At 42.8% G+C, this 13780-nt stretch overlaps 1 protein-coding gene across 1 annotated transcript; it reads right to left on the bottom strand.

The window, feature by feature from the left end:
- Positions 1 to 23: 23 nt before the first annotated feature.
- On the bottom strand, positions 24 to 13771 carry STX11 (syntaxin 11). The gene is made up of 3 exons (XM_010584497.1): positions 13741 to 13771; positions 3987 to 4184; positions 24 to 989 (listed from the first exon to the last, which is right to left on the bottom strand). The coding sequence occupies exon 3, from the start codon at positions 982 to 984 to the stop codon at positions 118 to 120; it is 867 nt and encodes a 288-aa protein (XP_010582799.1). The 5' UTR covers positions 985 to 989; positions 3987 to 4184; positions 13741 to 13771; the 3' UTR covers positions 24 to 117.
- Between the last annotated feature and the right edge of the window lie 9 nt (positions 13772 to 13780).

The raw sequence follows: 13780 nt of genomic DNA, 5'->3' as shown, positions 1-13780 counted from the left end.
AAAACCCCCCCCCCCCCCCCCCCCGTTTATAGGGGTTTTCATTACAGAGAAGTCACTGGAAAGAATGCCTGATTTTGAAGACATTTGAGTTGGTCGGTGATAGCTTCAGTGGGATAGTCACCTTCTGCAACAGGATAAGCAGCAGCAGAGGATTGTTCTGAAGGGGTGTTTTCTTCTGTATTCCAAAGCTTTTTTCACTTGCTCTTTAGCTTCTCCTACATAGTCCTCAACATTTTGCATATTTATCTCAATGACATCGAAGGTGTCCGCCTGTTCCTCCACTAGCAGGGCCACCTGCAGAAAGAGCTCGTGAACTTCCTTAATGCGTCCTTCTAACTTCACCAGCTCCTTATGACGTGTCTCTATCTCATTCAAGGCTGAGCGAGCCCCCTTAACATCCGACAAGAGATTCTCAGAGAAGACATCCCACTTGCCTTGCTCAATCATCTCCTCAATCTGATTGCTAGAAACATCTTTGCCCATGATCTCTAGCTGCCGCTGAATTCGAATCTTGCAGTTCTCCCGCTGGTTCATCTCTGTTGCATTGTATTCAAACATAGCTTCCTGAAATGCATGCATGAGGTCAACATAGTGGTTCTTCGCCACCCTGGCAATGACAGACATAGCCCCGTATTTTGTTATTGCATCTTCGCTGAAATCTCTCATTATCTGGAGTTTCCTGTGGATGCTTTCTCCGCGGGCCTTGATGTCTCTGGCAATACAATTAGTATCTCGTTTGATGCTACTAAGACGGCGCATGGAAGTAAGGAAGCGGCTGTTTTGCTTTCTGAGCCGCTTGACATCCTCTTTTAGGTGGTCATTTTCTGTCCGAATGTTCTGTATGTCTTTATGAAGAATTTCCAAGGCATAATCAGTCTCATAAAGGAGAACATCATGGGGTGAATTTTCATCCTCCTCACTATCAGAAAACTGTTGGTTGTGTAACCTGGCAAATTCACGCAGCTCATTTAGTCGGTCTTTCATCCTGCCTGTAAAACAGAGGAACAGGAGGAAAGAATTTTAAAGTAAATAAAATATTGGTTTAAAAGCATTGAAAGTTCATAGCTAATAACTACATCATAGTTATAACTACATCAAAAATAACCCAAAATACCAGATTTTAAATTTGTTCACGGTATTTTATATAGTGATGGATCTCAGATCCAAAACTCTGGTGCTAGAACACTCTTCTAGAAACTAGAAAGCTTAGAAACTAAAAAAGTGCAAGGGAGAAGACAACAAATCCTGAAGAAAATCCAAAAGAATAATAAGACGATCCCCAACCCCCCCAAAATGCCAGTCTTTCACTTGGAGAAAAAAAAACAAACTCTTGAGCAAATGATAGAAAGCCTTCAGCTACTGGTATGTGTAGATGCGTTAATAACTGAACGCTTCCCACTGCTGCTCACTAGAGAAATCTGTACATCTTGACCTTCATTACATCAACTGCCCTAAATGTCACAGGTCCTCTGTCATTCTAAGCTTGCTTTTCCTGGGAGAAGAGTAGGAAGCCTCTCAGAAACAGAAATGGCATTCACCAATACAGTTGGGAAAGAAAAGTTTTGAGAAATGGTGTGGAAAGTATCAAGACAGAATTAAAAATCTAAAATTAAAAAAAAAAAAGGGCAAGTTTAGGGTCTGCAGATGCTATCATTGACCATACGTACCAGGCATCAAACAAAACAACACAGCAATAGCAGCATTTTGTAAGTAAAACCATCCATCCAACCCTTCTTTTTTGTGTGATGGAAATATCCTACTGAAGAAATAAAGTAACACCATTGTTACAGATTAGGATCTGTTTTCTATGTGTTTGTCTCAGGCCTACTTAACTACAAATTTAATTAAAAGCCACAGAATGAATAATCTGTACAGACCGGTTACGTGGTAACAAAACATAAGCCTCCTTTAAGTATGTTGTTTACTTGAAGCTCTAGACCTAAAGTCTTTGCAGAAAGTGAAATCTGAAAGCTTTAGCAAGAGCCCTGCACCAAGTGTTACAGCAAGCAGGAAGCTGAAAATTTTCCATCACAGAAGCTGTACATCCCATGACCTCATTTAAATTAATAAGAAAGAGAACCAAGTTAAGAAGCAGCACCAAGCAGGACATCTCCAGATCTCTGTGTCTGAAGGATTCATTTTTGTTTTTCCAGGAATTAAAGTATCTTCACAACATTTACAAACATGCTATCCACCGTGAACAAGACATCCCTTCATAGGATCATCAGTTACTCCCAGGTTAAGAAAAGTCATGCATACATACCCAGTATAACAGGCCTAGATCTAATGTGAATTAAAACTGCAAGTTTATAATCTGTTTCATGGGATTGTAGGATGTGTTAAAGATGTTAGGGAGGAGATGGGAAAGATTCCATCACAGACATAGTCTCTTGGGCTCATATAGTTCATTGGGGGTATATACTGGTCTTGAGAACTGTCCTGATTAGGATCACATTTACATTGAAGCAAAAAAGTGAATTTCAACTTAAACAAATCCTTTTACAAGCAATGTAAACAAATAAAGTCCATTTAACATCCTGAGAGAAGAGCTTTCATTCAGGAATCCACACGTGTAAGATGATTGTTTGAATTTAAAACATAAGCCACATAGATTCAACTCAATCATATAGAGAAAGCTTTAGGAAATGAAAGGTTTTCCACCTCCTCCCTCAACAATAATAAAATCAAGACTTTCACCTCATGCCACAAAATCAACATGAAAAATCCCCATCTAAAAGGAAAAAAAAAAAAGTGTGGTACAGCTTAAAGGTCGGGTTTACTTGGCTTTAAAACTGTATGGCTAAGTTTGCCTAGAGGCATTGGGACAGTGAGAACATCTACCCCTCCTGTCTGGAAATAGTGGACCATTTTCTAGACAGCATGGTGGAAAGGGAACAAAGGCATCTAGCAATCTCAGAATTATTAGATCTCTTCTAATCACTAACTGTTTCTGAGATGCTTTTCACCTGAAATGTGGACATGGCTCTGAAAACCAGTCACATTGCTCATCTGACTGCATTCCTGACTCTTACTGGCTTCCCTAGAGTTGATGATCCTCCCACTTCTAGTCTGATCCTTGAGCTGTCATGTGTTGGGTTCAGCAGTTTATCCTTTTTGTGTTTAGCATCTACATTTGGAAACAGCAAACAATGTTTTTTTATGACTTTAAAATGACAACCCACAGCAGCAAGGTGCCATTCATGTAAACTAAATCATGTGCGTGCAGGACTACATTGCCTTTGTGCTTAAAATTCCTTGAACTTGAGAAAAACTGAACTTCATAAGCCTTCCACAGAGAGCAGACTGGCAACTGGCTCAACAAGAATAACGTTTTATTTTTTGTGCTTGACAAAGAAAACACAAACAGAAAACCACACTGAGTAAGAACTCCTGCGTAATAAACTTATCAGTTTGTAGGAATAGGTCTACCCTTCCTTCCCCCTACACTCAAAAGTGTAACTTGCAATTTGTCTTTCTCACCCGCAACAATTTTAAGGTGTTACATAAAATAAAAATAGGGAGAAATGGAGAAGTAAATACATGGTAATTCACAACATGAAAATACTAATGCTGTAGTAAGTTCATGTGTATACTAATTCTGCAGCATCTCTGTAAAAATATTGTTGCCTACACACAGGAAGATCATGCAGTTAAACACTGGCCTATGTCTTATCACTTCCACCAAGTCTCTGCCTACAGTCTGTATAGGCCGAATAAAAGTTGTACAACCTAAAATTTAATATTCATCATTCAGTTCATGGACAGATATATCATTTACTATGTTACTACTATTAATTTCCTTATGGATTTCTCTTGTGAAATCCCTGGAAAGCTCCTTAGACTTGTAACAGTCTTTTTGGGGGAGGGCAGATCTAACAGCCCCATCCACAGCCACAGGTTTCAGCTTAGAGTGACTAAGGACAACACTATCACTCTTGATGAGTAACAATGCCCACCTGAGACACCTGAAGCACAGTTTTTTGTACCTGGTACATTCAGAAGTCAGCTCCTTCTGACTTCGGTCACCGCTGCAAGCCTCGGGCACTTTGCTGAGTAAGAGCACAAAGTCACAAGCCGGACATCAGTGAATGAACACATGGATCGAGGTGAGAAGCTCGTCTCCAATGATATGTACAGCATCACCCACGATCTCCGTGATCCAGTAGAACCAGTAGAATCCAATTCTAAATGTGAACAGAGGGATCAAATTACAGTTGCACTGACAATCTTCAACCTGGGGTTTCCCAGTTTCTGAGTGCTTAGCTCTAAAAGCCTACATTATTTTAAACTGCATACCAAACTTACATTCAAGGTGATCAACATGAGGATCTTTTAACTCTGCATTGAGGATCCATACGCATCAGGGTAATGGCTCCACAGCTAAAGTGATCGCACTTTTGTCCTAACAAACGATGCCATCTCTTCAAGCTGGACTTCAGAGTCCTGCAAAATTAGGGATTTTTGACATCTTTCATTTTCCTTGAGTCCTGTCTTTTTCTCTCTGTTTCTAAAGTACATCACCTAGCCTGCTTCCTACTTCATCTTCACATTTGCAAGATGCTCTTCCTTATCTACATACAGTGCCTGGACAGGATGGAGGACAGGAAGAGAATGACTTTCTGCCTGTATTTCAGCATCATATTAGGCCACAAACACCACAAATTGCAGAGGACGCCTATTCAGCTTTATGCAAGAGCATGCAAAATTACTCTGCAGGTTAGCATTTGTAATATTTGACCAAAGATATCTGTGAGGTTCAAGAAAATGTTTAGGTTTCAGCTTTCTTGAGCACCTTTTGCTCAAGGAACCCAGTAAATTTATTTGGGGCATTTGCAAACTGCTGCTTTGAGAAACTCACAATTTGGCAAAATTTTAGGAGGTTTACATAAGGAAAACAGCAGGCTCGAATGCAACGCCACCACAGAGGTCTTTCCCCATTTCAAATTCCCATTTCAAACAAAGGGGAACCAGATCTTCCCAAGAGAGGACAATAACTCCCAAGCATTCCTTTGGTAGTGTCAGGGGCAGAACTGACACTAAAGAGCTGAAACAAATGAACAAACAAGCATGGGAGAGCAGGGGGGAACAGCCATTTGAAAAATGTCAGCTTAACGAATCAGTATTTAGAAAAAGTGACCTCCTTTATCAGATGCTGTTGTTACTCGGGGAAGTTTGCATCTACTTACATGTCGGTAGCATTGTTTGTAATTAAAACAACAATATATTAATACATAGTACATTACTAGTTGTTAGGGATAGCCTCAGCACACATTCTTTAAAATGAGCAGCAATACCTCCCTGAACAGAGGGCCTGGTGCAGCAGTATAAGTTGGGCTCCCTGGCTAGCAAGCAGCTCTGCAGAACAGGACCTGGGTGTGGTGGTGGCCATCAAGTTGAACATGAGTCAGCAATGCGCCCTTGTGGCAAAAGGGGGCCAACAGAATCCTGGGCTGATGTAGCAAAGGTGGTCGAGGGAAGTGACCCTCCCCCCATCTGACACTTGAGAGTCCACATCTGGACTGCTGTGTTGGTGCCGGGGCTCCCCAGCGCAAGAGACATGGACACACTGGGGAGGCCACCAAGATGGACGGTCAGAGGTGCTGGAGCACCTGATATATGAGGAGAGGCTGAGAGAGCTGGGAATGTTCAGCCTGGAAAGCAGGAAGCTCAAGGGAAGTCTTGTTGCTGTCACCAACTGCGTCATGGACGGATAGACCCTTCATGAAGGTGTGCAGCAACAGCAAAAGGGGTAAGAGACCCAAGTGGAAACGAGGGAAAAGCCAGCCAGATAGTAGAGCAAGAAAAAAAGGAAAAATATACATCTTTCAGAAACACTGGAAAAGATGTCCAGAGAAGTTTTGGAATCTGCATAGAAGATATTCAAAACTCTACTGGACATGGCCCTCAGCAACCTGAACCACCTGTGTGTCTTTGGAGGGGGGCTGGATTAGACGACCTCCAAAGGTCCAGTCTAAATTGTTCCAGTACTCAGCCTTAGGTCAAAAGTTCACTAATTTGAACATGAGTGCTAAATATATTCAAGTACTTGCATGGGTTTATTTAAGATAGTTCTAACATATGAGAGTATCAAGACGCCAACTACTCTGGAGTAACAGCCCCAAGAGTATAAATAACTTAATTCTAAGAGTGTGCATTTTAATAGATTAGCTGTCAGTTTTATTTTCTTTTAAAATACTGTGTATATTCAAACTGGAACATGTACTTCCATGTTTGTATTTTTGGGCTAGATAAATCTGTCCTTGTAAAAATGAAGTTCCTTCTGCAGTCCGTCATGGTGTGTAACACCAAAATACACACTCACACACCCAGGAAGTACAGGCCAGGTAATGACTGCAGAGGTTACAAATTTGAAGCCAGATACCCACCAAGTACAGTCAGCTGAGGACACGTTCAGTGCTCATCTCTTCATGTTAGCATGCTACTTCTTGGTATTAATCACCACAATGACTAGCTTTCCCATGATGCCTGAGAAAGACTCAAGCTGTCCTGGCGCAGTAAAGACTGCAGCCCCACACAACTCTGCATGACATGGGATTTCAGACAGGAAAGGAAATTCACTCTGAAAATCAAAAACTGTGCATACACATAAACCCCCTGTTAGCCCCATATACAAACAAATAGGAGTCCTACACAGCACATTTCCATTGCTGTGCTAATGTTCTGCAGCCTGTCACCTACATAGAAATAACTTAAGGATGAAAAGTTATTTCTATAGAAACAAATGAGCTGCACACCTCTATTTATTTCAGCTTTAGCATTTGTATATCCACATCACTGAGTTTGGGGACAAACGGTGAAATAAAGCAGCAGTTTCAGCACAGCATCCATATTTCGTCACCAGGAGCTGGGAAGGAAGCCAGTGTACATTTTTAATTTTTACAGCATTCATCAAAGGCAGCTGCTAGTTAATACTAGCTTGTGGATTACCCAAAGTCTAGTCAGTAATCTTTTTAGCCTTGAGTAGGGCCTTACAAGATGAAGCTTTGACTTCAGTTGAAGTGGCCTGTTTGAGGAACAACAGATATTTCAAAACAAGCCAGTTAAAATTCATTTCTATCAGCAGTTCTTCTCTCCCTCAGAAGGTAGAAGTCGTTTTGTGCTCCACTATGAACCCGCGTGGCTCATCCTGTCTCTGAATGGCATGTGCTCTTGGTTGCATGACACAGAATAGATGTGACTCAAGAAAACAAGTGGTGAACAATTAGGAAATAACCTACTCCCAGGCAGAATTGCTTCATAGCCAAGCGTGCGTCAGCACATTCCAATATCTTCCCATACTGCTTGTAGAGGATGCAGTATTGATGGAAATCCACTCGGACTGGTTGAGTCGAACACGCTCCATTACAAGGCAAATAGTGTGCTGCTGTTGCACAAAAATGCAAGTAATGTATAGGTAAAAGAAGGGTTAAATGCAGCCGAAGCCTTTCATTTGAAGAGTTGGAGTTCAGATTTAATCACAGTTTTCTAGTATCTTTCTGTTTTGGAAACAACTGTCTTAGACCAGATTTAATAATTTTGCCTGGCATCTGTTGTCCAATAATAGATTTGACAATATAAATTCATTTGGAAAACAGACTGTTGTTTACAATAGGTTTTCCTCTTTCCAAAAGATCTGCTAATTGACTGATAGCAGAGTGCTAGTCATCTTTTCAGACCAAATTCCCCATCTCCCCAATCATGTCCATCACTGGTGGAACAGCAGGCTTGAATTTCTCAAATCACTCTTCTTTTTCCTTCCTTCTCATCTGTAAGAGCTCAAGGAAACACCAAAAATCATAATCTAATGATAGGACAGCTTGCCTTGTGGAGCAGTTTTAAGATCATATCTGTATATTAACTCCAATATTAACAACTATGACAGAGATCAGCATTTCAGAATCTTTCTGTGGCCTCACTGAAAGGAAGTTATCTTCTCTGGAGTTTCTTGGATTGGGCAATGTTTAAAAATAGAAAAAATATTCAGGATTGAAAATACACCAGTTAACACAGAACACCAGTTATAAAGCTACAGAAATCCAGCAAGAAGCCGCAAATATATCTGAAGACTCTTAGACACCACCCACTTCATATTGTAGTCAAAGCCTGTGTACAGCAGAACACCTCTTTTAATACTTTCAATACCCTAGTGAGAAGCGCATGCAGTTGCAAATGTCTCAGGGCAGGTTTTTTTCCAAAAGCTTGCATGAAGTGTCAACTTCTCTGTTTGTATTGGAACAAGTTATTTATTACAAGTCGATATATTCAGAGAAGCAGGGATGGCTCCATTCGTTGTGGGCTATTTCTGCAGCTGTCAGAATCTCCAAGTCTCCAGTGGTTCCTTTCCTACCATAAAGGCTAGGAAAGGCCTAGGGGGGGGGAAATTAACATTCAAATAGTTTGTTGCCTCTAACTTAAAGTAATGAGGCAATAATTGCTTGAATACTGATAGCTTTGGAGGGTCCTCTTTGACTTACCCCAGTGTCTTTACCAGTATTCAGTCTCTTCAAGGTAAAGTAACTCTCAATTTTTGTACAACAGCATATTACAAATTCAAGGATCTAGGGTGCACCTTATACTTCCCAGACATATTCAATAAAGTTAACCATCTTGGTGTTTTCCATAGACTAGTTATCAGGTTTTCCAGACATCAGTATCAAAACTAGGAGAAGCTGCTGGCATGCATTAAGTGCACACATAATATGCATTGCATTTTTCACATATTTATGATGAGACAGACAAAAAAATCTGAAGTTTTAACTTGTTACTACACAGTAGCACGTGCTAAGTAAACATTATTCTTGCACTGGAGAGGACAGCTTGTTGCACATAGGTTGACTATTACTACTTACTGGGTTGTCTAAATTTTCACTGGAGAGCTGTGGATCACCACTGACAAATTTTCAATCCTGGCTAGACAATAAAATGGATTCTTAGTATCTCTTGACATTTTTCTCACAAGTCACACTAATGAGCAATTGTAACTAGATTTGTGTTTGTTTGGCTGGGGGGGTGTGCCTGTACCAGGGCTGTAGACAAAAAAAAGTTTCTCCATCTTCACTACATGGCCCATTGAAGTGTTAAGTCTTCATGTGCATTGTTTGAACCCCCTCCCCAATTTGGGAACTCTCTCCAGCAGTCCTCATGCTTCTGTATACAAATGGAAGTTAAGGACAGGAAAGGCTAATGCAAACCCCAAATTTAGCCCCTTCCTTTTCCTAAGGATGCTAGGAACAGAATATATAGTTAGCAACTGCAGATACTGAAAACCTGCAGAATCCTTGACACCTGCCAGCTAACTCCGATCAGCTTTAACGTGTACAGCTTGCTAAAAACAGAGTGCCATTATAAAAAGTAAATGAACATGCACAGGATTGTATTTTACCCAAGGGGAAGAAAAACAATCCCACCATCGCTCTCCATTCAGTGCTTTTCAGTACACGCAGCGCACTGCAGGCTGACTACTGCAGCGTGCCCGTCCTTCCTGCCATAGGTAACAGCAAGGTCTTCAGGTAAAACTGGCCTAGATGGAGACAAGGGGAGCGTGAACTGTACCTCCACCAGCTTGGCAAATAGTTAAGACAGAACCATATCACTAACATAAACAGTGAGACAGCCATCCATGCATTTCTTGGCAATTACTACAGCTCGGCATCGTTATGAGTCATTGCGCGAGGAAATCAGACAACGCACTTGCAGGCAGTGCTGTCGCTACATTGCCATGAGTATATACATTATCTAATTAATTACCTCGGCTTCCCTGAAACACATTGGCTCAGTGAAATAGCTACGTACATACCCCATTTATATAACTACTATTGCTACCTCACAGTGGTATTTATAAGTGATTAAGACATTATGTTGGCATCCGAGTAGAAATATGAGGTTGCACGTGATCATCAGTCAGAAGCAACATGTTCTGCAGACATTTTAAAATTAGCACAACAGCATTACTTTTTCAAATACACGTATATTTAAAGCTTGTAATACAGTGTTAGAATCTGAAATCAAGTACTCTTTAAAAAATCCCTTTAAGGTTAAATACAGGGTGTTTGTTCATGTTGGCCAGTACACGTGAGGCTCAGTTCTGGGTCCTACTGCCAAATCTACACAACTGTAACTGGACCAAAATAGTTTCAGTCAGGAAATAACCCCCACAGCCACACATGTATACCCAGAGCCTCAGCCCCAGGACATGTCAGGTGCTGGCAGGCTTTATGGCAGTCACTCTACACTACTTAGCAGCCCATGGGTGTTCACGGGCCCGTTCAAAGTACCAGTGAAGTTGAGACAAGATATAGATGTAATTAGGGACACACTGGCCAGTGGTACTTAGAGAATCTGTTCCTGACTGGGCATATCCGAAGCTCAAGCAAGCTTTATTCTTCCTTTCAAAAATAAGTGATTTATCATTAACACAAATAGGGCACAGAGGAAGGGCATAGCAGGAAAAGCTGGAGCGTTCAGTACTTTCTTGGCTTTTGTGAATGTGAGTTTGTCAAGAATTATCTTGGCAATTAACGGGTTAACTGTGATAAGCCTTCTGAAGTCAAGATATGTGACATCATCCCCTCTGTGATAAACTACAGAAATGTGGTCTAGCTGAGAAGAGCCAAACACTTTGTGTGATAGGCTAGATGAAATACCAAGACGCTTGACACAATCAGCAAAAGCTATCAACACAGATGTAGAAACTGAACTGCATTGCTCCCCTCCAGCAGGGCCCCCCCGTCCCGCTCCCCAAGAGGGGGTTCCCAGGAGCCAGCCCTAGGCAGGAGCATCGCTGCCGCTCCCTGGGAATGATGTTCCTCACCAGAGATGGCTCATGTGGGGACCACGTCCCGGAGGGCAGCCCAAAATGCAAGTGTAAGCAGAAGTGGCTTCTCTGCAAAACTGCGTAAAAGTGGGAACCCTGTATTTGGTGCTGAGATGAGTTTGTTGGCTCAAATTAACATTGCCATAGTAATTTCTGCACTGTGCTTTGTCATCCCTGCACTACAGGGATGACCAAAGAATCAAAAAAATTGATGGACCAGATAAAAGATAATGGAAAATGTATCTGATCCAGCACCTTCATACTTGACACAGCAGTTGTCTTCTCTCATCAGAACTGGTTTTGAATAGGCCAACATTATGATGGGTTTCTGTCATACTTGGAGGTTATCCGTATTTTCCATTAGCAGCTTGGAGAGTGGAACCAAACATGAGCCTGTACAGTCTCCAGGTGACACGGAACTGGAAGGGAGTGCAAGTGAGTGTTTGATGGCAGAGGGGAGGAGAAATGATGAGAATTTAAGATGACCTTGGCAAGTAAGAGAAGTACTGGCAAAAATAAAAGGAAATTCAACAGAGACGAGCCTGGTATGGTACATTTAGAAGAAATTATTCGCACAGATAGAAAGTTGCACCTAGTTTGGTAGCAAGAGAACATTGGTGGGGTTATAGCAGATTGCAAGCTAAAAGTTTGCAAGTTCACAATATAATGACATTGTAAAAAAAGCCATGTCTTTTATGAGAGATGACATGGGAAGGACTGGTTTTACTCAGCTTGGCATAGGTAGGGCCTCAGCTGGAATAGTACATCCTGTACTCACACTAGGAAAGTCAGAGTGTACTGAGAATTGTCTCCAAACGGTTTAGAAAATACAGCCCTGGAGGAAGAATAGTTGAAGGAATTATGTTCATTTCATGCAGAAGACCAGGGAGAGAGACACAGCACTCCAATGTATAAAAGGAGTTTATAAAAAGAGCAACAATCAGTTTGTTCCCTGTGTTGACATTGGAAACACACAAAGTAATCCATTTGTTTCATGCATGAGATCTATGTTGAACTAGCTGTGACTAGCTGAAAATCAGGCCATTTTTCTGTGGGAGCACTGTGGGACCCTCTTCCTCAGAGGATAGAGAGAGCCTACAGAAACCCCTCTCAGGTCCGGTTTAGGTGCACTGCTACAATGCACGGAATGGATTAGCTGATGTCGTGCAGTCTCCCCATGGCCCTGCATTTCCATGATTTGTTCAGTGCCCTTGCTCCCGGTCTCACTGTACGTCCAGCACAGTGTACGTGCAAGCACAGGCGAGCACAGTCCCGCTGCCCATGCTGGGGAGCAATTTGGGTGACTCTTTTCACCCAGCAGTTTCTCTTCTCTCTATTATTTCTGCACCAGCAGCGACTACCATTTCTCCTTTTGCAGCAGATATTAGTTACTGTCATAATATAATGGAAGGTACCAGACCTGGAGCCTAACCCCACAGCACCCAAAATCTCCAAGACTGTGATATAATATGCAGCTGTGTTCCATAGCATCGCGTTTATCTGCAGTGCCCAGAAGATACCGTTATCACATTATACCCATTTTAATGTCTCAAGGGATCTTAGGTACTGTGCTTAGTTTGTTCATGAAGATCTCTTATGACAACAGAGGTTAACTTGCAGTTTTAAGTCTCGGCCAAAACACCCAATACGTTTGCCATATGACTTAACATGCAATTTCAGTTTCAGAGCAGTGGTCATACAAGGCAGTCAGTGAAAAAAAAAGTGAGAAAAAGGTCGTCAGAGGCGTTGGGCATCTAAACCGTCCTTTCTTAAGGATGACCTTTCATCTGTTCGTCTGTTAGAGCTTTGGTCTGTTTTGAATTAAGAAAAAAAGAGTTACGCTCATCTTGTAGTCTCACCACTTCCATATAAAACTATTTGAATAGCGAGTAACACCATTGGTAAGAAAGGAGCATCCTTCAAATTGTATTCTCATCTTAAAAAGTCATATATTGCCATTTTGATCCCTGACAGCTAAAAAAACGGTTCCTAAAATACCATCTAAAGAACAGGAACAAGAAGTGTGAATGTCTGTTTTAGGCCAGTGTTATTCTTCTAGTCATTTCCTTTCCCGGTATCACACAGTTACATGCAGTTATCTCAGACATACACGAGTACTAATTCTTCTTGGCAGAAAAGGAAATGAGTATCAATTAATAGGAAGCAATCAAAGAACACCAACTTTTGCACCCACTCACAGGCTTGGCCATGATGATGCCCAAGAAAGGAGCAAAAGCTGTTATATTTTGTATATAAACCCAGTTTTCTACAAAATCTGCTCTGGAGCAGTTCATAACCGCATACGAGCGTATTCATAACCACATATGAGCACGATGAATGAAACGTTAATACTCGTTAAGCCAGACAAACAAGGCAGCTAGAAACGCAGACACCCGCTGGCACTGGACGAGGAGTCTCGTATCCGAAAGCGCCTCTGGTTGTCCCTCGCCCCGCGAAAAGCCCAGCCACCCCGTTTGCCCCTTTTGCGGGACCAGACGTACCCGAAGGCAGCCGAGGCACCTCCGGACCCAAAACCCCGGTCCCCATCCCCTGCCGTCCATGCTTCAGACTCTCCCGCCACCCTCCCCGCCTCAAACGGGGCACTTTCGTTTACCCTGACCCCAAACCGGGGTGCAAAGCGCTCCGAAACCCCCGCGGCTCCTCCCGCCTTGCCGGCGGGGCACCGGCCGCGCACCGGGACTCCCCCCGACAGCAGGGGAAAGGCAGGGACGGGCTGACCGCCCCCGCCGGAGCCCAGCACCCGGCCCGGTGTCCCGAAGCAGCTCCGGGTCGGGTCGGCGCCCGGGGACCCGGTCGGCCTTCCGTCCCGGGAGCCGACGGCGACATGCCCGCGGTGAAGGAGCCCGGCCCGGCCGCTTCCCCGAGGAAAGCGCCATCTCGTCCTCCCCACCCCGGCAGGTACTCACCCGCGGGCACGACAGGGCAGGACAGGACAGGACAGGGCAG

Source organism: Haliaeetus leucocephalus, unplaced genomic scaffold (assembly GCF_000737465.1).
Source record: "Haliaeetus leucocephalus isolate CR32 unplaced genomic scaffold, Haliaeetus_leucocephalus-4.0 Scaffold992, whole genome shotgun sequence".
NCBI classification, from domain to species: Eukaryota; Metazoa; Chordata; class Aves; order Accipitriformes; family Accipitridae; genus Haliaeetus; species Haliaeetus leucocephalus.
This window is presented reverse-complemented; position numbering and strand designations above follow the sequence as displayed.